Source organism: Podarcis tiliguerta (genome assembly GCF_965153285.1).
Source record: "Podarcis tiliguerta genome assembly, chromosome: 7".
In the NCBI taxonomy this organism is placed as follows: domain Eukaryota; kingdom Metazoa; phylum Chordata; class Lepidosauria; order Squamata; family Lacertidae; genus Podarcis; species Podarcis tiliguerta.
Genome location: NC_139540.1, coordinates 65,477,062 through 65,501,038, shown reverse-complemented (window position 1 = coordinate 65,501,038; position 23,977 = coordinate 65,477,062). Strand labels below are relative to the sequence as shown.

Genomic DNA, 23,977 nt, shown 5'->3' with positions numbered 1-23,977 from the left:
GCCTGAGTCTTGCATCTTAACACTTGGGACATGCTTTCTGACCAGTGGTGGCAGATCCAGTGATGGTTTGCCCCAAGGTGCTCATACAGGGAGTTGTTTTGAGTGATTCTTACAGCTTTGCCTCTGATGCACAGGCATCTTTCAACAAATTCCACATTAATAGGAGAGTTGTGCAAATTTTTGCTTGAATGTGCATAGGCAAAATTGCAGCTAAAATGCATGCTAAAATTGATGGGTCACAATAGTAAAGAAATTTGGACTTGTGGGTTGCCATAACTAAAAGATTGGGAGCCACTGGTTTAGAGGACTCTCCAGCCCCTGCGGGCATGTTTTTGCAAAATGTACTGTATTCATGATGCGTGAATTGGGGTGACCAATTACTATATTCATGGGCTTACCACACACAGACTGACTGACTCACTCACTCACTCACTCACTCACTCACTCACTTCCATAAACAGGTATTCCATTAAGAAATAGTAGATAACACTACAACAGGAAGTGCCCCAGGTCAAGCAAGAAGCCAAATGCTCGTGTTTCGTTGATTTTAATGTTGTGGTTCCTTGTTTTGTTGCAGATTGCATCACAGCGAATAAGCTCAGTGGATCTCTCATGTTGCAGCCTGGAGGATCTCCCTGCCAACCTCTTCTATAGCCAGGACCTCACTCATCTCAATTTGAAGCAAAACTTCCTAAGGCTGAACCCTAGCCCGTCCACAGCCAGGGGACTGAATGAGCTACAAAGGTACATTAACAACAGCTAAAACAAAAAAATAATTTCTGTTCCTGTTTTTTCACTGTTGCCTAGAATGGATTGAATCAGAAGCTTCCAGCTTTGTTCCCTTTTGAGATTCCGCGGGACCTAATTGGGCGTCCCCAACTGCCATTCAAAAGAGCCTTGCCCAGTTTTTACATAACACGATGGTGTTGTGGGAATTCACTGATGCAAGAGTTGGTGCGTTCCTCTCTGGGTACAGGGCCTTGCCAAAAGTGGGTGGAGCATCTTCCCTAGAGGTGCTTGATTTCATCACTATTGCAAAGAAAATGACAAACTGTTGCTGGCCCACATAATATTTTTTTTGTCCTGGGCCGGCTTGGCTTGTTGGTCATTTCTGACAGTTTGCAAGAGAGAAAGAACCAACTCTCTTCCCATTTAAAAGGCTTGCTTCCCTGGTGGTCTCTTTTGAAGGCAGTTCTTCCACATCACAGTTTTTCCAGGCAAATGGTTACTTCCAAATCTGAGTGTCCTATCAATAGTCCAATTTATACACCTAACACCCACCAACACAATAATATAAAACAGAAGCAGATGACTGAGGCAACCTGTCAGAACTCTGTTGAAACTTAACGTGTGAAGCATTTGGTCCAAATATTATACTTTGCCCTCTCCTGCCGTCGTACAAGGGGACAACGTTTATACAGCTATGCATATTTGGTTGTGATGGATGGAGAGAGAGTTATTTGGTTAAAAGCATCAGCGACACATTGGGGCGGTGAAAAAGCGCCAACACCACGAGGGGGCATTGCCGTTCCTCACGCCCGCCTCCAAATGTCTCACCACTGGTTAAAAGGGAACATAAAGGGTAGAAGGCATTTAATAACATTGCTTGGGTTGGTGGCCAAAGAAAGTAAAAATGCTACGAAGAGTTGTGCTTTCATCCTTCGTCTGACTTGGAGATATTTACATGATGAGATGTCAGGAAAAACTGACCTGCGTGTACCAAAATAAAGCATGCAGAATAAACACAGGTGCATATATTGTCTATAAGTGTGCAAACCAGGTACTCAAATGTTCTGCTACTTACATTATGCCTTATGTGATATAGCCACGAGCAAATCTCAGTTCAGCATAGGATGGTTTTTTTTATGGATTTGTTTCAATAAAAAAAATGTTTCCTCTAATGGTGAAATTGGGTGGTTGGGTGTTGAAAGGATTAGAGGCAAAAGCCTTAGGTAATGAGCATGCTCCATGACTCCCCAATAACTACAGAATGCTGAGGGTCCATTTGGGAAAAAGATCAGAAACTGGGCTGGGGAGGAGGAAGAATGAACTTGCCTCTTATCGGCTCAATATTACCTTAGAGGAGGGCAGGTCTGGCTTGCTGCTATCCTGAACAGCAGTACTTTGGTTGGAGGTAAGTCGCAAGCCCATTTGATCTTATATCTCCTGCCACACCCCCACCGGTCAACTACAAGGTTCTTGTGGCCATTACCAGCAATTAAAACAAATAAAAATGACAGTAAAAAACTGGCAAGATTTCAAGCCAGAACAGCCACCAAACCAGCAGCTGCTCCATCAAACAAAACACCTTCATGAACAGAGACGTGCCTTTGGCCTCCCCAAATGTGACCCGGCAGAATTCCACTGGGAATTCAATGATAACAGTCGTGTCTTGTCACTCGCTGGTTATCGGGTGCCGTTTGTGCTGTGGCTGCTTATCAGCAAAAATTCCTTTCCCCTTTTTCCCAAGGAAGGGGTGTGTTGAGCAGTGTGTTCTGGCTGGAGTATGTAATTGGTCAGTGTATAAAATATCCCCCAGGACTGGCATTCTCTGACCTTTCCCCTCATGCAGCCAGGAGAGAGCCTACTCTGCTGTGATATTCACAGTTTAACTCTAAGACAGTGTGTCTTCCCTATACATGCGGCGGAACGCTTATCGCCCCTGTATGTGCTTGACAGCATTTCCAAGAACCAGTTTGCACCAAAGCCATAAAAGGGTGGGGATGTCTGCCATCTGAAATCCTGAAGGACCACTGCCGGTCAGTGTAGAGTAGAAAATACTGACCTAAAGGTACCAGTATAGGCAGTTCATATTCAGTTCATATTATTTGCATTAATAAAGTCCCTCTTGATTCTGCCCATTCTCTCTTATCTTTTAGACTCTCCTTGTGGAGAGCACAAAAGTTCTATTATCTGTTGAGCAAAACGCTTGCAATTTGGACGCGCTCCTGGTTTGATCTCTCATCTGCGGCCATTTGTCTGCTATGAAAAGAAAGCAATTAGGCCTTTGTTGCTGTGCGTGAGGTACATTATATCCCTTGGGCATTATCTCTGGGTAAGCATAACCCTGCTGCAATGGGGAAAATCTCACTCAGGTTAATATGCAGCGTAGCAGCGGCCTGTGCCGCGAGAGACCGATAGGGAGCCCATGTTGAAATATCAAGAGTAGAATGGATTGTGGCGCCTGTATCCTTCAATCACGCAAGCAAAATTGAGCTGAGCTTTTCCATTTGGCAAGGTTGCTGATGTGCTCAAAAAGCATTATAGATGTCTTAAATACATGGCGTGATTGTGTGAATTCCTTGGCGCAAGGCGTAAATAGCCTTGGTCCTTAGCAGGTAAGGTAAAATGTTAGCCAAACTTTTTGGGATCTGATGGCATACCTTGCAAAGTGGAGAAGCAGTTGCAGGCACCACAAACACTGCAGCCATGCACACATCGCAAATGGAGCATGCTTCTTTCAAGCCTAATTCCAACAAGGGGTGGGTTCTGTGAGCACTAGAGAAGGCATCAGAGGGCACATGTGGGCTTACAGTCACTGCATTGACAATCCTTGGATTAGCAAGTTTCACCCGCCGCACCAAGCTCTTTTTTAGTAGAACATTCCAAATGGAAAGTTTACAGGGAAGGCAGGCTATGGAGACAAGTTAGCCTCTAATTTTGAGGGAAGCGTGCTTTTTAAACAACACAATTAACTTCCCGTGGAACTTTTCCATGGAGAATTAGAGTGGCCTTGTAATTTTGCCTCTCAACCCATGTCACAAATTGAACTTGCCCGCTGGCCTCTCCTTGTTGAGAGTCTGTTCGTAGCACTATACTGTGTGAGAACCACCTTTATGGTTAGCTGCATGTGTGGCCCACAGTAAGGACCACCAGCAAGCTATCAGCAGTTGACCGTAAGCATGGTGGTGGGCAGAAGAAGAAGAAGAAGAAGAGTTTGGATTTGATATCCCGCCTTTCACTCCCTTTAAGGAGTCTCAAAGCGGCTAACATTCTCCTTTCCCTTCCTCCCCCACAACAAACACTCTGTGAGGTGAGTGGGGCTGAGAGACTGTGACTGGCCCAAGGTCACCCAGCAGCTGCATGTGGAGGAGCGGAGACGCGAACCCGGTTACCCAGATTACGTGACTACCGCTCTTAACCACTACACCACACTGGCTCTCAGGTGGTCCGCCAGACCATTCAGTCTTCTGATTCCTTCCAAAAGCAAATGGCTGCCCTTGCCCAATCCATTTTAGTGACTTATTGAGACATAACAACAGCACTTTTCTTTTTGTATGACTCAAAATTGAATGTCTTGGCTGTTCTGTTTTTGCTGGTCAGAATGGCTGGAAAAACCTAAAATACCCATTTTTTTCATTGTGGTTCATAGGGAACTCCCCAAGTACTACAATGAGAAAAACCTGATAAGCCTTACACAGTTGATTCATCTAGCTCACAGAATTTCGGCAGCTCTCCAGCATTTCAGAGAGCAGATACAGGTGTCTCTCTACCTGCATGAGTTTGAGTCGCACATGACCGTATATTGCACAACGCTGGGAAATAAATTAAATAAACTGATTTAAACTGCTGAAAGGCGCAAAGAGAGTCCGAAAAGTGCAGGAAAAGGGTGCAAAGGAGCAGGAAAACGGCCAGCAGTCCCAGGAGCCTTTGCAACTGTGATCCCATGAGCCTTTGCACTGACCTTTGAGGCCTGTGGATAGTTGGAGTTTTTGAGAAAGGAGGTTTGGAGGGAGCGGTTGTGGGTTTTCAGAGGTTTAGAGGAGTATTTACAGGCTTTTTAGATTGTGTTCTTCACTATGCACTGTTTCACATATACACACGGTACCCAGGAACGTAACCCCCCCATAACTGGGGAGACGCTTTTATTCCTAGAGATGACAGAAGATGAATCTGGGGACGTTTTGAGTGCAAAGCAGATGTTCTACCACTGAGCCTACAACTTAGGAAGTTCATATTGTGGCTGTTAAGATATTTCTTACCATGAATGGAGTCCTCACTCCATTAACTTAACCTCACTTTTTATATGTGAACACACTGACATGTTGGCAATATAAATTTAGAAGCTTTCATAAACACTGGTCGTTGTTCAGCGGTATCTTGGGTGATTCTTTTGTATCGGAAAACAGAGGAATGAATAAATCTCAGTTTACGACTATGCAGCTCAGATGGTAGCTATACTGCCATGTTTCATGGGCACCCCATGCAAGTTGGCTTGAGATTTAGAGCAGAGTTGTGGAGGAATTCCATTACAGGCCCTTTTATGGTTCAAAAGAGAAATGTGTGTTTGTGATGAAAAGAACAATCCTATTGTAACAGCTCTTCTTTCAGGTTGGGGAAAGGTGAAAGATAAAAATTTCTCCCGATAAACTTGACACTGGAAATTTTTAGCATGTGAGAGAGGCATGAATTCAGTGTGGTAGAATAGAGGGCATCACTGCCCTGCGCGGGGTGGACAGCTCATGTGTGGGAGTCGGGCAGACCTCCTTTATTACCCTTCTTTGAAATGAGACAATGCTTCGGCCAATGAATAAGACCTTATGAAGTGAATCGCGAGGTAACAAATCTGTAAAAAAGAATCCTCGGTGCAGTTCACACAATGAAGGGATTACTCCCAAAATCTTTACGGCATCTTGTTTATGAGCAGGTATGAGAGAGATGAAAGAAAGATGGAGCTTAGATTTTAGAGTAGAGTGGTACCTTGGTTCAAGAACAGCTTAGTTTATGAACAACTTGGATTAAGAACGCTGCAAACCTGGAAGTAGGTGTTTTGGTTTGTGAACTTTGCCTTGGAAGCAGAACATGTTCCTCTTTCTGTTGAGTGTGCTCCATTTGTAAATTGAGTCCCCCGCTGCTATGGGAAAGCACGCCTTGGTTTAAGAATGCTTTGGTTTAAGAATGGACTTACAAATAGTGTTTGGGTAGGCAGGGTCACAGCTAAACTTTTTCATGTTTGTAACAATATGCACTAATATTTTCTGTTTAGATATTTTTACTATAACAAAAAAAAACTGTGGGGAAAAATGGCTGGAGCGTTGATGTTTGTCATCAAGGAATGGCAACCTATTTAGCTTCGATTTCCTCATTTGTTTGACCTTCTCACCACAACAAATGGCATCAGCAAAGATAGGAGTTCAGCATTCAATACCACCCAGACAGTTCTCTCTTTAGATAATGGCTAATTCTAGTGTTTTCTAAATTCTATAGCTTCAACATTTTGTGAGTCCTAGAAGTTCTCAGGACCATTTTGGGAATTCTTTATTTTTTAAGAAAATGCCCCTTGTTTTCTGACTAATAAGCAGTGGCTGTTCTAAGCAGTTTTTCCTGAGCTGGATTTTGTGGATCAGCCCGGTTACCAATGCTGAGCTCCATTCTTCCCAAGGAATTTCTTGGCCTAGGTCTGTTGGTGGTGGGTGGGCAGGAAGGATGCTATCCTTGGGGGAGTCCTCTGACTGCAGGTGCTTTTGGGATGTGGTATCAATGCTTGATGGATATTGTGATTGCCTCTGTTCTTATGGGTGTGTATATGCCATGACTCTCCCTCACTCCCATCATGCACTGGGAGGAGATTGAATGAAGGGAAAACAAAGCCCTCTAGTGCAGTGTTTCCCAACCTTGGGCCTCCAGCTGTTTTCGAACTACAATTCCCATCATCCCTGACCACTGGTCTTGCTAGCTGAGGATTATGGGAGTTGTAGTCCAAAAACAGCTGGAGGCCCAAGGTTGGGAAATGCTGCTCTAGTGAACTTCGTCAGGAAAAGAGCTTCCTCTCATCCATCTGAAGTTGACACAGATCTTTGCATTCAGCCCTTTAGCTGCTTGCCTGCAAGCACACACACACACCCTACTCCCTGTTGTTAGGCAACCTGAACAATGTGGCTGCACATGCAGGCTTGGATTGTTCCCTTTCTTCCTTGTGTAATCACTTCACGTTTTTCCCCCCTCCCCTCTTTTCTTGCAATCAAGATGGGCCTAAGTTCAGGGCCAAGTTCTGCTTTGGGGATGTTGGGATCACCAAGGAGGAATTAAAGAATAATTTCCCCTTTCCAAGGGAAGCTTTTAAAAAAAACAAAACCAAAAAAACCCGTATGGAATTAGTTTACTTTTTTAAAGAGCAGTTACACAGGGTGAGAGATGTCTAATCAAGGTGCTAAGAAACTGCTTTCTGACAAGTGCTGCTAATTGAAAACTTAACAGTGATTCACTTGCTGGCTTTACTGAAATTCGAAAGCTTCTGGTGAGGATTTTCTGTCTGATTGTAAAGTCAGGACAGACAAAAAGAGCGAAGCGATGCAGTGCATATTTTCTGCTCAAAAAGCCCTTAAATCCACACACCTCCATGAGACTTATAATTTAGTACAATTGGTTTACATTGGGGGGGGGGGGGTGTGTAGGGATTTTCAAGACTATGGTTGTGCTGCAGATCATGGAATATTTCTCAGATTGCAGAACCTGCCACTACATGGTGACAAACTGAGATTGCATTTTTAAAAATAGAATGGGTTTCTAGCTCTCACGATTGCAGGCAGAAACTTGACAAAAGTTTGAACAGGTTTTTAGCAAAACTTTGGGATAAATGAAGCACAGGGCATTAAAACAAAAGCTTGTAAATGCTACTTTCTGGTGATTAAAAATCAACACCATGTGGCCAGCTATGCAACCTTTCACAAATGGGAAGATGGCTGATTTCTTGGTTTTAGGTGCTTGTTTACAGTGCTGTGAGAATCTTCGCTGTTTTTTCTGCAGAAGGGGCAACACAGCTGCCATCTTCAGAAAAGGTGTTTGTCTGTGCAGCTTGTTTGCTGATAAAACAAAAATTATTGAGGGCTGATCACTTTCCAGAACATTTTGGAACTAGGGGTGGTAAATACAAATGGTAACTTATCATGGTATATATTGAAATAAATAGCACCTTTGTAGTCCTTTAAGGGTACTTCTATAAGGCTGAATTGCAGGAAAGTAGGATTTATACTAAACACCAGGAGAAATTTCTGTCCTTCAGGAAAAAAATAATCATTTTGACTCCGAGATGTGTTGCCTTAGGTGTCTGTACATACTGTCAAGGAAGTCTTTGTCAAGGTTGCTCCAAGTATTCATCCTTTCCCAGTTAAGAGAATAATAATTGGGGGGAAATAATTCTGAATTTGTGTGTCTCCAGTTTTGCGCCAGCTATACTACTGGCATGATCAATGGCTGCTGATGCAAGATAGGCACAGAGATTTAAATAACTGCATTTAAAACTCTGCAAGCTTGCCTACTTTGTAGGACATATTTGAGCTGCGACTGATTTTCTAATTGTAAATGCCTGGGGTTTTCAGGATGCTATTGCAAACCCCTTGATCACACCCAGCTATATTTTCCCCTCCTAAGTCTACAACTTTTGGCATTGAGGAAACACTTTGGTAGAGAATACCATTAATACTGAAGATCTTCCAGCATCTTATTGCTAATTGTTTTCTTAGTGCTGCGGAAAATAAATCTGTGTGGCTTAAGCAGCCGCTTGGTGACAGTCTATGGGTAGTTCATTTCTTCTGCATAACATGACCTTAATTTAATACGCAATTTATTGTTTTGTTTTACTCCTTCTCTCCTCTCCCCCCCTCTACCCCAATTGTAGGTTCAGCAAACTGAGAAGCCTTAACCTTTCCAACAATCATTTAGGAGAGTTCCCATTGGCAGTCTGCAGCATTCCAACCTTGACTGAGCTCAACGTGTCCTGCAATGCACTCAGAAGTATTCCAGCAGCCGTCGGTGATATGAACAAGTAGGTACAGATGGCCAAGGGCAGCATGAACCCTGAGTGCACCGACTCCTCCCAGGGGGTTAGCCTGGGTCAACGATGCCTGAGTCATGGCAAACGTGTGTGCTAAACGCCTAAGCACAACTAAATCTGTAACGGCCAGCAAAAGTGCCGGTGTATGATTCACTTCTTCACATACAGAGGACTTAAGCTGTGAAAAACTCTTATATACTAGCACCTTCACTGGGGTCCAGAATATGGCAGCATTATTATTATTATTATTATTATTATTATTATTATTATTATTAAATTGATTGATTGTGCTCCATCCATCTCACTCAGTTGCCCCAGCCACTCTGGCTGGCTTACAACAGGATATACAATAACACAACAGAGCAATCCCACATTAGAAGCTTCCCGATACAGGGCTGCCTTCAGGTGTCTTCTAAAAGTTGTGTCGTCGTTTATCAGTTTGACATCTGATGGGAGGGCATTCCACAGGGCGGGTGCCACTATCAGGAAGGCCCTCTGCCCGGTTCCCTGTAACCTAAGGTTACCAGATTTTTTTCAATGAATCCGGGGACACTTTTCAACTTCAATAGGAATGGTAGGATTTTGTCAGGGGACTGATTTGTAAATCCAGGGTGGCCTTACTGTAACCTCACTTCTCACAACAGGGGAACTGCCAGAAGGTCCTTTGGAGTTGCTGCAATACATGTTTATAAAGAGTTGTTTTTTTTGGGAGGGTTTAATGCTGCTGTTGACAACCTCCTCTTCTCTTCAATAGCTTACAGACCTTCTTGTTGGATGGGAACTTCCTCCAGAGCCTTCCCGCTGAGTTGGAAAGGATGCCCCAGCTTAACTACCTGGGTCTTTCTTTCAACGAGTTCAGCAGCATCCCTGAGGTGTTAGAGAAGCTGCCTGCCATGGACAAACTCTGTATGTCTGGAAACTGCATGGAAACGCTCTGCTTGCAGGCGCTGAACAGAATGCCACACATCAAGCATGTAGATCTAAGGTACGTAACCTTGCGAGAGAATGGGTGAAACTCAAGAGTGAAGATGGCTGTCCGCATCGTTTCAAGATACTGGCTATGACTGGTCACAAATTTCATATGGAGATGCTGAACTTGCGAGCAAGGGCATTCAGTGCTAGGGGTGATGTTTGTTAAATATCTCTGCTTCTTTTTTCACGCAAGCAATCAAATTAAGAGTGACTTCCTCTATAGTAAATGCAGGTTTGGCAGTGTTTAGTTGTCATATTATTACATTAGCATGCAAAATTGAGAAATAGACTGTTTTAACCAACCAGAAATAATTACTCTTCTTCATGCAAATACTGTTGACCTTGTACATGAAAGATTCAATCCCTTACCTCAAGGATAGGACCTGTGGGCCAGTTTTGGCCTGCCAAAAGGTCTGGTTTGGCCCATGGGGCCATTTTCCCTAAACCATGCCCCTTTAGCTATCAACTGATGTCACCAATGACATCTGCTGATGGGTGGGGCCTTCTCTTCGCCCCATCCAAACTGAATAGAAATTTTTTTATTTAAAAAATACAACATTTAAAACAATGTATATATCATACAAAATTCTTAAAGTGCTCATAGATTTGATGGCTGTGTTTTAATGGGTTAAGGAGTTAGAGCAGGTTGAGGAGTTAACTTATGCATGCTAGAAGATGGCATATGGTGTAATCTAGGGATGAGAGCACTTAAAAAAAGAAAGAAGCGCAGTCCTGGTCCTTCCAGAGCTTTCATTGCACCCCAAAGCATTCTACTGATTGTGTGATTTAATCGATCTTGTCAGCTCAGCACTGAAAATAAAACTGAACTCTTCAGAGTGCAATGAAATGGTACAGGTGGCTGCTTTTTATAGATCACCTTTGTTTCTGCAGCAAGTCAAGGACTGGGCAGGACAAGTTCTCGCGAGCTGCCATGATTTGTAATATGTGCATGTATGGGTTTGGGTGACCCACCCCAAATATAAAATACTGACCTATTGCATCACCTCACCATTGTCAAGTGTTGGGATTTGGGTGGGATGTAAACTTTTATTATAATGCCTTGCCCAAATGGAGAACTTGGAATATGTGCAGAGCTTCATGTTTATAAATCCCTCTTCCCCACTTTTTTATCCTCTGAGGAATTCAAAGCAGTGCTTTAGTCTATGAAGGTATTCATATATTATAGTGGAAGTCCTAAGTTTGGGGAATGTCGCATTCCCATTTGAACATCTGCAATCCCGGAAGAATTTTGTGTATAAGCAAAATCTCAGAAATGCGCCAAGTACTAACATCCACTCAAAGTAAGAGTTGTCAGCATACACTGGTGTATATCTCCCTCTTTGTCAGTCATACACCATCAATTAATGTTGACAGTGGTAAAGTGATCTGGGATTGTTGACGTTCATATGTGAATGTTGATGTTCGCTGCACTTTGGAAAATGCATGTTTTCATTGGCTGGGATTATTCAGCATACGTCCTGATTGCAAGAAGGAGGCATATGGTTAAGCTGAACGGAACCCCACTTTGGCTGCAACCAGTTCAGAACTAATCAGAGCAGTATCGAGCTTCATTTTGCATAGGCACCATCTCCAGTAGCAAAACTGCAAAAATGATGATAAAAATGCAACCTGCTAGTTTATGGAACTGCAGAGCTGGAAGGGCCCACAAGGATCATTTATTCCAACTCCGTCAATACAGGAATCTTTCACCCACCATGGGGCTCAAACCCTTGACCCTGAAATTAAGAGTCTCGTGCTCTACCAACCGAGCTATCTTTCAGCATCCTCTAATGCTCCAGCGAAATGAGGGACAGATACTTGGGAGCAGTTCATGCTGTTTGCCTCACAACCTATCAGTGGTGGGTTCCAAGATTTTCCGCGAAAGGGTCTAGTGTATGACCTAGGGAGTGCTTGAAGATGTAGCGTTAGTTAATAATAAATGTTGGAAGGGAGACCATTGGAGACCTCCATGTAAGTCACTATGAGCTTTTCATAAAAACAGGGCCCATTTGAGCACCAGATTTTGGGCTTGTATTTCATTTTTACTTGGGACACTGAGAAAATGATAGTTTTAGAGCCAAAACTTCGGCTTTCCAACCTCTTGCTGACATACGCCCATCAACAGCACAATTCTTTTCCTCCCTCTCTTACTCCAGGTTAAATGTCATTAGGAGGTTGATGGCGGACGGCGCTGATTTCCTACATCACGTCACCCAGCTCGATCTTCGGGACAATAAACTAGGCGAGCTCGACGCCACCATCTTCAACAACGTTGAAATACTGCACTGTGAAAGAAACCAGCTGGTCAGCCTCAAAATCAGCGGATATTTGCTTAAAGCTCTTTACGCCACTTCAAATGGTACGTTCGCTTTGAAGGCAGTTCAGACAAGGACTAGGTGTTTTCTGGTCTGCTCGTCTTACAGTGGATTTGAATGCTGTGTTTAGGTTCAGGATTCATCCAGCCCCTAGCGCACAAGCGCGATACAAACCATTTAGAGGACCAACATGCCAGTGTCAGTCAGAAATGAATAATAATGCATTCATACTGTGCATTTTAAACATTCAGCTTACCTCACATATATGGTACTGAATTACTGGAGCGATTGGCCTGGACTTTCTATGAAGATGACAACGTACCATAGGTAACCGATAATTTCAAGACAAAGTATGCTGCCTGTCTGATGCCTACTGCAAAATTTAAGGTTTTTGGATTCCCTACATTGGTGTTAATTTACTCAACAATTCTCTGATGGTTGTCACCAACTACTGCTGCTGGGAAAGACCATTTAGCATGCATTTAAGTTCCGTCACAGGCTATATTTTCACGTTCCGTTGCCATTTATCTCCAACCTTTTACATTCCTCCCCCCTTAACATCTGTGTACATTTGTATGTACATACATCTGCCTGAAAACTGAGGTTCACATCCCATGCGTCTGACGAATGCTTATGCCATATTAACATTTTTTAGTTTTTAAGGTGCCACATGCCTCTTTGTTGTATCATTTCTTTTTTTAGTTTCCTTTGGACTTCATCATGACACATGTAACAGGAAAGCCTGTTGTCCCTTGCTCTGGTTTTCAGAGTGGGCTAAGCTTTTTCTGCAGCGAGAACAACCCTCAGGCCAAAAAAAGTCCACTTGTATAAATTATGCAAATAAAGTGGATTTGCACAACTGTCTTTTGCATAAAGCTGTTTCTGCTGAGCATAGGACCTTGAGGTCTTCTCTCTCTCTGCTGGAAGCACTGAAGAATTGATTGAAGTAGGCAGCTGAGCTTAGTGAGTTACGAACAGGCAGCAGTAGCTTTCATTCTTCTGCCGTCTCCCACCTCTGGACTGCAGATAGGCCCTTCGTTCATGGCAATTGATTTGTTGTGTAACCTCTTAGCCCTTTTTGATTAATGAAAGATAGAAAAGACCATCCTAAATTTCCCTGTGCATAACCGTATAGTTGAGCAGTGGCATCGGTTTCAGAAATTGGCAGCAAAATCCAAGCATTGCCAAACCATTGTTTCAATGGATATCTGGACTGATGAACGTTGTAATTGTAGGATTAGGCTTTGTTAGTTCTGTGCATAAAAATGGATATGGCTGCTAATCATGAGTTGAAGGATTTAATGTAAGGTCAAGAGGGTGCTAGGATAGACTTCTTGTCTACAAACCAAAGGCAGTGCAATGAAGGGCTGCTGGTGTTGCTGCGTGAAGAATAGCCTTGGGAAATAATTGGGTGAGGAATCATTGATTTACTATAAGCCTAGTTCTCGCTCAGGAGATAAACCTATGTCTGGGTTGTATCATTGCAGACAGGGTTAGTCAGTGATTGAATGCTTCTCTATACCGTGAAAAGTGAAAAATTCCTCCCCGCAGAATACTAGACATTGGCAAGAGGATTTAACTGTTGATGTGGATGTTTTCTGTGTGGATGTTGTGTGTGTGTGTGTGGTGAATTCCACAATCGTGGAATTTCTCTCCCTGCCTCGTAGCAGTCTGAAGTGCTGCATCACAAACACACGAATCAAACCTCAAAAATGTCTTAGTCCTGGGGATAAAAATATTCCTTGGGCTCTCAGATTTTGTAACTTACTGGACTTGCAGTTCAGATCACAGAACTGATTTGAGACTGGATTTTAGGAAGCAGCAGCAGAAGGAAAACTTTCCTAAATAACAGAGAACTATGGTTGTTGGAAGCTAAGGAGAAATGGAAGAAACCACTATCTGGTGTACAGTGGTACCTTGGTACTCGAATGGCTTGGCTCCTGAACACCGCAAATGCGGAAGTGAGTGTTCTGGTTTGCGAACATTTTTTGGAAGCCGAACGTCCCAACACAGTTTCTGCTTGAGTTCAGGAAGCTCCTGCAGGCAATCGGAAGCCGTGCCTTGGTTTTTGAACTGTTTCAGGAGTCGAATGGACTCCCGGAACAGATTGAGTTTGAGTACCAAGGTACCACTGTACTATTTCTATTGAAGACCCCTTTAAGCCATATTAAATATTCCTTACTGTGTTCGATGTACAATTTGTATGATGGGGAAACAACAAACCTGGGAAATAGGAAGTAGAGCATTATTTTCATTGCTGATTTTTCTTTCTTTCTGGTATATATTAATTGTGTTCCTTTCACAGAACTTGTTCACCTTGATGTGTATCCAGTTCCGAACTATCTGACTTACATGGATGTTTCTAGGTAAGACCAAATATACCTTTTTGAAAATACAGTGCTAACATGGCCGAAAAAGAAAAATTACTGTAGCCTTGCTAAGAGGGCTTGTAAAAACACAAAAGTTTTCCGATTCCATGCAAACAATGCTGTTTCTGATGCCTGCACGCTAGGATTAAAACAACATGAGGAGGTCATTTGCGTTTTTGAGCATTGTTGTGGGTGGTTTGTTTTGTTTTTTTGTTTTAAAAAGAGCACCAGACCTTGAGTTGTCCTAAAGAGCGAAGCGACTGTTTTGTCTAAACAAGAGCACCAAAGAGACAAGGGTGTTGCCTGAGGGTGCTGCCAGTGACTTGAAGCATACAAGTGCATGAGTCAATGTATTTGCGTGCCAGAATCTCATCAGTATGTGCGCATGGATAAGTAATTTATTAGAAAAATCAGTGTGTCCTCCCCCCCCCCCCACGTTATTTCCACAAGTCATCGTAATGAGGAATATTTGACTTCCCAATATCTGAGGCTAGCTATGTTGACAGCTTGTTTTCATAACAAGATTATATATTCACTTTCTTTTCTCATATCTTTGATTAGCGTGGCATTTATTGCACAACCCCAAAATGTGAATGATGCACTATTTGTCTTCCTGCAAATACGTTTCAGCTTAAAGCTGTGTTAGGGACGAGTAAAGCCTTTAAAAAAAAAAAAATCCCCTTATTTTCCAAGCTGGTATTCTACTGGAAATGTACTCAGTTCACTATAAGCAAAGCACTGTTGATAGTGTAAAGGACAGAGCAGGACAGAGCTGCAAGCCAGCATTTTGTGTAAACTTCCCCTGGGCTGAATAAGAAAATAGCTAAACATCCTGCTCTGTTGCCTTATTTAAAACCCACCAAAGAAAAAGAGATCCATACAGCAGGATGTATTTGTGGGCACAAACTTTTCATTTGTAGAGTAAATATTAGTAATGAAGGAATACGGTTCTTGGGAGTTCTCCTGAATCTGGTTGAATGGCCACTGACCCTGTTTCATAAACTCTAGTTCCTTTGAAAATGCCATCTTGGAAGTTTCTGTGCAGAGTGGTTTGGAATTTTGGTACACACGCTCTTTGTGCTGTAAAAAATCTTTGAAGACAAGATTGATCTATAAGTACAGGACCAGGTCGATGTAGGACCCTCCAGAGGTTGTTAGATTGCAATTCATATCACCCCTGACCGTTGACCATGCTGACTGCTGGAGCTGCTGGTTGTTGGAGTGTAGCAACATCTGGCTGCCTCCAGTTGGCTGCACTGAATTTAATGAGCATTCAAAAAAGGGCACTGGCTAATCCTAAATATATACAATGGAAACACAGGCGAGTGTGTAAGAAAAGCTACACTTTTGAAAGGAAGCACATTGCTACTGTTCCAGTTGCTATTAGCATTTTCTACAGCGTTCTTTTGCTTTTGCTCCCTGCTCCCAAGCAAAGCAAAGCGCTATTGTCACATGTTACTGTTAGATGCACCTGTGATGCTCATGATCAACAATAAGCTCTTGTTGTTGAACTGCATGACATCAGGTTGTGGGTTGAGAATTGTGGAAACCTTGATTTGGGCGGCAAACTCCATTCGAAGATGAGTGGCTGGGTTGAAACAACAGATGATTGTGTCTGGCTCAGTGTTGGGCAAGTTGCATTTGCGGCCCCAAACATTTCATTGCATTGCCTGTCCTGGTTTAAAACACATATGCTAGTTTTTCCATACCTCTTAACCTGTTCGTTTGTTGCCTCCCTTGTGCAGAAACCACCTCGAGAGCCTCCCTGAATGGGTCTGCGATAGCAGGAAGCTGGAAGTTCTGGATCTGGGCCACAATCAAATATGTGAACTGCCTGCCCGGTGAGTCTTGCAGACATAGTTACACAAGTAGGAACAGGACGCACAATTCAGAAACAATTGCAGAGTCAGTGTTTAGCTTGTTTCGGTTACAGATGGATGGGTATTTTGTTTTTGCCTTCTGTTTGATGTTTTTCAGCCTCACAGGGTGCCATTGTGTTGTAAGCTGCAACACAGCCTCTCTTCTTCTTCTTCTTCTTCTTCTTCTTCTTCTCTTTAATCTGGACAAAAACAAAACACCCAACTCCTTTAATTTGCAGATAGACGTTCTAAGGCTGTTCAGCGTTGTGTTGCCTGGCTCCTTAAATAAATGTTAAAGTAGTTCTTCTCAGTAGTCAAAAGCCTTTCGAATCTCAAGGGTGTGAATGGAATAAGGGACCTTGGTTTAATGGTAGAGGATGTACAGAATCTTCTGGTAGGGCTAGGAGGGATTGAAAGCCATGAAATCCACTGCTGTTTGGTGTCAACACAACTGAACTAGATGAGCAAATAGTCTCACCTGGTATGAGGCAGTTTCGTAGGAACCTGCCCTGTGGCTACATGGCGTAAACAGAATCTCTGCCACACCTCCACCAAACAAACAAACAAAAACACACCTAATAGGCCTGGGCGATATAGCAGTAATATCGTCCATAACCTGTTTGAAGTCCATATTGTGACATCAGTTTCATAGTTTTTGAGCAGGCAATAGATTGTGAATCAAAATGTGTGTGTGTGCGCGCTATGCAAAAATCACACCGTGGGGAAAACAGTGAAGCCAGCCATTGTCTCTGCATAGCTCCATCTTTATTTCAGACATTGTGATATATCAAGTTAATCACGATGTTTAGCCGCAAAGCTGAAAACCAGATATCTCCCAGCTCTAACACCTAACAATGTTTTTAAAAAAGGATTGAGTGGCAGATGGAGCAATAAAGACAACTGGTCACCACACAGAGGATTTAGTACCAAAGCGCTTCGTGTGTAGACATGTTGAAAAAGTAGAGATGAGAAAACGCAAATGGTTTTTAGAGAGGAAAATGTGGATTCAAGGCTGAAAAAGGCAAGATGGAAAGCATTAGGTTAAAGGCCTTGTGGGGGGGGGTATGGTATTGTTTAAATGTTTTGGATTATCACTTATAATCACTAAGGAGTGCAGCTAATGTTATCTTGGTTGGGTTTCCAGTGTGGAAGAACACTTTGCACTCTTTGGTGGTTTTTGTTATGGCTGTGGCAGCAGTTGCTTGAACTGGAAGGACTTTGAATGATCAGTTTTAAAGTTCAGGGACCATTTTTATTTTATAGCTGGCCCAGCATCTTTGCATACATTTGCTTAGACCCGGCTTCCCCAAACTGGTGACTTCCAGATGCTGTCAAAGTCCAGCTCCCATCAGCATGATCAGTGGCCAGGAATGTTTACAAATCTAATAAAATAATGGTGATGATGATGATGTTTGGAGCTGGGAGTCCAACGACTAGCTTAGGGAAGGCTGGCATAGTTTATGCAATTTGTTATGTTTCTGTTGGTCAAAAAAAGGACACTAACTGCTTCCACTTCCCTGGGCTTCCAAGTTTTCACCAGGTATTGCTCACATGCTTCCAAGACTTTTTCTAAGGGGTAAGAGCTGTCCTTGTTAACCAAGCAAAATAAACTTGGAGTAGTGAGTTGAGTACTATGCTCTTGGTTCGCACAATGATTGTAGAAGAGGGGGGAAATGCAGAATACATGCAGAGTTGACTAAGCATTAGTGTGTGGGTGCTTGGGCAGTTCTGAATAATTTCTGCTTACTAGAATAGCAGATACTATTTTCATCTCAGCATGTGAAGCTGTCTTATGCAGAAGGCCGGACACTGGTCCATCTTGCCCACGTATCCTCCGACGGGCAGCAGCTCCAGGGAGAGGCAGAAGAGGTCTTCTTCATCATCTGCTAGAAAGGCCAGAGATTGAACCCGAAAAGTTCTTCATGGGAAGCGTGTGTTCTTCCAATGAACTGTAGCCCCTCTGCACAAATCTACAAAGCACAAAGGTGTAAGAACGAAGTTATAAACACACACACACACACACGCACGCACACACACACGCTTTGGGGTGCAGTCATAGTCATCTTTTTTTAATGCCTCCTGCGAGCGTTAAACAAGGCTTCTTGATTTTTATATACTTTATTGATGAAGGTCTTGAATTGCAGGCGTGAGCATAGCAGCAGCCTTGTGCCCTTGCTCCATAAAGAGCTGATTCATAAAGCAGTCTTCTCTACAGCTTAACAACAGGCTCCTATAGTTTTGATGCCTGCCACCCCACCCCCCAAAATGACTAAAGTTTATGCTGTTGACAACTCTGCAGGCAAGAGAGAGAACCCCCTCCTTCAAGTTAAGCTCCAGCAAATTCCCAACAGTTCATTAAAAGGGAAAGCGCACAAACGTTTGTTTCAGCGCTAGATTGGGCACGCTACCAAGAGAAAGTGAGAGGGAGCAACAAACTTAGCAACCACACCCACTCGTGTGCTGTCTTTAACAAGTGAAGTGGAGGTTATTGACTTACGTCCACAGCTGTGCGATGCAGCTCAGTCGTCATCCTGAGATAACTGCGAACGATGGCACTTGCGCAGATTATCTGACAGCATCCACCAAGGGAAAACAATGTCTTTTATTGATTGCTTTGGCACGATGGCCCCGGTGACCTGTAGTTTGTGGCCTGGTGATGACAATGGGTGGATTCGATTTGTAAGGGAGAAGTGCGAAAAGGCATGGGTTTTGTTGGGGAGGAGGGCTTGGGGTGTGTGTGTGCCTTTTCTAATACGTAAACGGGTGGAGGAGGCATCTGCAGTGCTGAGTAATTTGCGAATCTTTGATTGAAAGAAGGGTCAACCGTGGGGCACGGGCGCCTTCTGATTAAAACGTACAGATGCAGCCACAGGGAGAAGAACAAGGCAGGTGGCAGACGAGAATAATCTCCCATCTTCAGCAAGATAGATCCCTCCCCACCCCTCAAAAGACCACCTGATTCAAAATCGGAGCTTGAGAACTTTAAAAAATGCAGATTCATGGTGTGGTTTCGATTTCCAGCTCTAAATTTGTTTAGTTCAATTGGCTTTTCAGAAGCCACATTGCCCATTAATGTGTCTTATAAAGCATCTCTCTCTTTATCTCCCTCCCCCTTCTCTATGTGGAAACAGAACGGTTGGCCGCCCCTAGCATGTAAAAAGCTCAAGACAGTAAAGCGGATTAGATAAATTTCATTCCCTGTAGAACTGGAAGGAAGCTTTATGTTAGTCTAGTATTAAAAAGGGGGAAGGAAAGGAGGGGAGGAGAAGAATTTGGATGAGGAGAGGAAGAATATGAGAAGACGTTGAGTCATTTTTGGTTGAGGGGAAATATTGGATGAGCAATATTTTAGGAACTGATTCTCCTTGGGTGTTTTTTCCCCCCACGAGGAAAGAGACTTTGACCAAACAGCACTTTCAAACAAGTGGCGCTGCTCAGAGGTTGTGTATGAGAAGTGTTTCGCAAATCACACAGCCACAAACTATGATTTCCTCAGAGTACTAGCTCTCTTGACTACAGTATTATATTTTGAGGGGTGTGCCTAAAGTGTTTTTAAGTTTCAGAACAAACTCAGATCAATAAATAAGGTTTTGGGTCATTTCAAGAAACAATAGTTTAAACTAGCCACAATTTGGCTTAGTTCAGACACAATGACAAAGCAAATGCTTTCTCTCACTTCTGGTGTTGTTGCAAGGAAGGGAGAGGAGGGGGAATTGTGTAGGCCTGAGGCTGCTTTCTGTAATGCCAAACCACGGTTTAATGTTACATCTGAACCAGGCCATTGTGTTTCAGGAAACCATAGTTTAAACTAACCATTTCTTGTTCGAGTGTTATGACACACCGTGGATGCTGTGCCTAGGCTTCTGGTCCATGAAGAGGCCCTGAGAGGACTGTACCACAAGTCTTGGTATTGTTTCATTTACTGTTTGTTCCTTTCTCCACCACCCCCACCCCCCAGGTTATTTTGCAATATCAGCTTGCGGAAGTTGCTCGCAGGTCACAATCAATTAGCCAGGCTACCAGAGAGGATCGAACGGACGCATGTCGAGGTCTTGGACGTGCAACACAACCTGCTTACAGAGCTGCCATCTAATTTGCTGTTGAAAGCTGACAGGTAAGCAGAAAGCAAAAGCAGTGTGTGTGTTTGTGTGGCCTCCCCTACCTTCTTCCGGTATCACCTCTCTGCCTCCATTTACATTCCAGCAAATCCAACTGCCCATTCAGTTGAAATCCTATTGCAAATTTCTCAAGTGTTGAGGCAATGAGAATTTCCAAGCTGTTTGGCATTCTCAATCTGTCTTTGTCACATAATTAGTTGAAGAGCTTACCGCTTCCTTCTTTCCCCCCCTCTCCTCACCCCATTTTCTGAAGTCATAGCTTCCAGCCCTAAAATTATGGCGCGCCAGAGTGACCAGTCTTCTGACTCCACATAAGGTTACCTTGCCTTTCGATCTGAGAGCCATCTGTGAAGGAAGCAGATGCTCTGTCTAATCCATTCAAATTGAAATTCTTCTTCTTGTGGTTCCAAGGTTTAGAAGGGGGTGTACTAGCTGTTTTTTAAAAAAATGAAATATATTGTTTCAAAGCATTTCAAACATGTCTCAACAAACTTTTTGTGTGTGTAAAACTAACTCTGAACTGAAATGCAGAATATGAAATAATGCCCAGTAGCTTTTCATTGGCTGGTTTTTTTCAAGAGAGAATGAGTTTCCTTCCTTGAAGTTAAACTTGAAAGTTTGCACCGATCATGCGTTGCAACAGTGTTCGGAATACCAGCACTTTTTCTCCCTAGGGTCAGTACATTTTAAGTTTTGTTTCTTGCGGAGTGTCTTAATTCCTGGACCTGTTGCCATTGGCTGTAGGGATAACTGGTTTGGCTTTTAATTTTTGAACACTGCCAGGAATCTTGGTCAAAGGTGCTTCATGCTACTGGGTGGAGGTCCATTGGATTATTTTTTTTCCCTTTGGGGGGGTGAGGGGAGTAGAGACTGCTAAAAGTGGGAACTATTCCTCTCAAAAAAGCAAAAATAGGAGACATTTTTGTGTCCTAGCTCAGGTTCTACAAATGGCCTTGAAAAAACGAAAAGCAAGCTGGGAGTCCAGGGATTATGGTCCATTCCCAGCATGCCCCTGACCCCGGGTTTCAAAGCATGCATGGGAATCTTCAGGTTTTGTTTTGGTCACACAGTCTCTTTGACTACATATTGTCATCTGGAGATCCGCAGGGCTCATGCCACATCCTTGATAAAAATTGAGATCTCCCTTATCAGTGATCTAAGAGAGAACATCACGAGCCCTCAGCCCCTTGGTTTTTGAGACTGGGACTCATCTTTTGAGATTTCAAAGGAATGACAGAAATCCAGTTGGTACATTATTATTTTACTTCTTCTTTGCCAACCATGCTGGAATAAGAGCATCACATGGTTCTGTTAGCAAAAAACGAAATGTGGAGGGACCTACAATGTTTGTCTAGATTGAAAAGGATTGCTTGTGGCAGATCAGGTGTTCATGGATCAGAGGACACATATTCAAGCCCAGTGTTTTGGGGGACCAACTAACTTATACAGTGGTACCTTGGTTTTCAAATGTAATCCGTTCCGGAAGACTGTTCCACTTCCGGAATGTTCGAAAACTGAGGCACAAAGGGCGGTCTGCCAATTCAGTAGAGAAAATTGTGAAAAACAAGAGATACACACAGCGGAAGCTGTTTGATTTCTGAGGCGCGTTCAAAAAACAAAAGCATTTACTTCCGGGTTTTCAGTGTTCGAAAACCGAACCGTTCGGCAATGGAGTCTTCCGAAAACCGAGGTACCACTGTCCTCAGAGTAGTACTGTATAGCTAGTCTATTAATTCTCTGAGTATTGGCTAGTCTATTATACTCGGAGTAGTATAGCCAATCTATTATTTATCAAAATGTACAGACTGCTTGATTGCTATAAAATGATCACTAAAAACATTTAAACATAATTAAAATTCACATTTCTTTTAAAAAAAGATTAAAATGCACCAACATTTATGCGTCTGGATAGGCTTGCCTAAACTAAAACATTTTAAAAAGGTAAAGGGACCCCTGACCATTAGGTCCAGTCGTGACCGACTCCAAGCTATTAAGGTTTCCATACCAATAGTAACACCTTGAACTTGGCCCGCTAACAAATGGGCAAGGAGTGCTGATTTCTAAGAAGAGGTGATATGTGCTGACAGGGCCTCACTCCTGTCAGCAACCACATTGCATCGTTCTGTGCTTTGGATCCCACCCCTGACGTACCCCTGACTACTTGTGGGCACATTATTAACGGTCCATACACCAGAGAAGATTTTGGTCTAAATAACCAGCAGTCTACAGGGCCAAACCTGATATGCGCAGACAAACGCCTGCCCCAAGTGTAGCAGGCTTTATGGAGCAGATGGATTTATCATACAGGTTTCTTTTTTATCTTAAGTGTTCCATCTTCCAGCCTACTTTTTACTGGGGCTGCAAAGGAGCGGGGTGGCGGCAGTTGGATTTTAATCGGGCCAATATTTATAGCTCCTAAATGTCTTGCCGCCTGTCACAGGCTACACTCAAGGTAGCGTAATTGCAACATCTCCCTCTGTTCTTGCCTTATGAAATTTTCATGTCTCTCCGTGTCTGTCACTTGGAATATATCTCTAGTGTCGCTTGTTTTAACGTCTGACTTTTAAAAATGCCTCCCAATTTGGAACCTGTTCTTTGGTGTCCCCACCCCACCCTGTTAAGGACGTAAAGGCCCACAATAATCTTTGACACGTACACAAACGTTTCACCGCTAAGACAGTGGTGTGTCTTAGTGTTCATCTCCATCATTCCCAGCCACACAGTCCCATGGCAACCATAATCTTTGTGTGGTCCTCTTTAAGATGCTTCACCCCGACATGGATAAATAATTGTCTTCCAAGTGCTTTCTCTCGAAGGCACTGGAATGTGTTCAGGTTGGTCTTAGTCATTTGGCCAGAGACATCATCCGTGCTAGGAAGGAGAACTTAACTTGACCGAACTCGACTCAGTGGGGAGCGACAGATAATCAATTGCGTTAGCGGTAGCAGATGGCAGCGTGAAAATGGAGAATTCCTCTGGGTGGTAGGGATTACCAGAAATGTGCCTTTAACCTTCATCCTTGCACCTGCATCCTCGCAATTCGCGGTTGCTCACGTTGTTCCTTCTAGAAAATAACGATCGTGTTCTTTCTATTCTTTCCACTCTGCTGCTCCTCTAAGCTGCTTCCTTTTTTTCAGATCAAGGGATCAGATACCGAGTGCATTGATGAAAGCTAGCGTAGGTATATTTGGCTGGAAGACTCAATGGGTATCCTCCAGCAAATCGTTGGCTTGGTGGGGTCTTAGCGTCTCCTGATCACCCCACCATGATGGAGAGACTTGGAAACGCTAATATCTGCATCTGGTCCTAAATCTCTTAGGCTTTCCTCACTTGGACAAGTTGGTTGTAAAGCTGAATCGTAAAGCAAATGTAGCAGTTGCCAAAGGAAACGTGCAAATCTGTGGCATTTCCGGGGCATTTCCAGTGTCTTTTGCCTTTATTTGGTCTTGGCTACAAGGGCTAAAAATAAAAGCCGGCGTGATTCCTCCTACACTTTCCTCTGTTTGTTTGATGTTTGGTGTGTAGCCTGTCACTTCGAGCTTTCGCTTGCATCCCTTTGGGTGAGTTGACA

The 23,977-nt window shown here is 43.2% G+C and overlaps 1 protein-coding gene across 4 annotated transcripts in view; it reads left to right on the top strand.

Annotated features, from left to right (window-relative positions):
• The window catches only part of PHLPP1 (PH domain and leucine rich repeat protein phosphatase 1), a 158,260-nt gene that overhangs the window by 100,533 nt on the left and 33,750 nt on the right, over positions 1-23,977 (top strand). For all 4 annotated transcript variants that reach the window (XR_014513335.1, XR_014513336.1, XR_014513337.1 and 1 more), the window contains exons 4-10: positions 578-744; positions 8,618-8,764; positions 9,528-9,758; positions 11,902-12,104; positions 14,366-14,426; positions 16,175-16,270; positions 20,247-20,402. Coding sequence is in view for 1 of the 4 variants with exons in the window: in XM_083449263.1 (XP_083305389.1) it covers positions 578-744; positions 8,618-8,764; positions 9,528-9,758; positions 11,902-12,104; positions 14,366-14,426; positions 16,175-16,270; positions 20,247-20,402 (1,061 nt within the window). In the remaining 3 variants the exon portion in view is untranslated. The remainder of the gene's footprint in view (positions 1-577; positions 745-8,617; positions 8,765-9,527; positions 9,759-11,901; positions 12,105-14,365; positions 14,427-16,174; positions 16,271-20,246; positions 20,403-23,977) is intronic.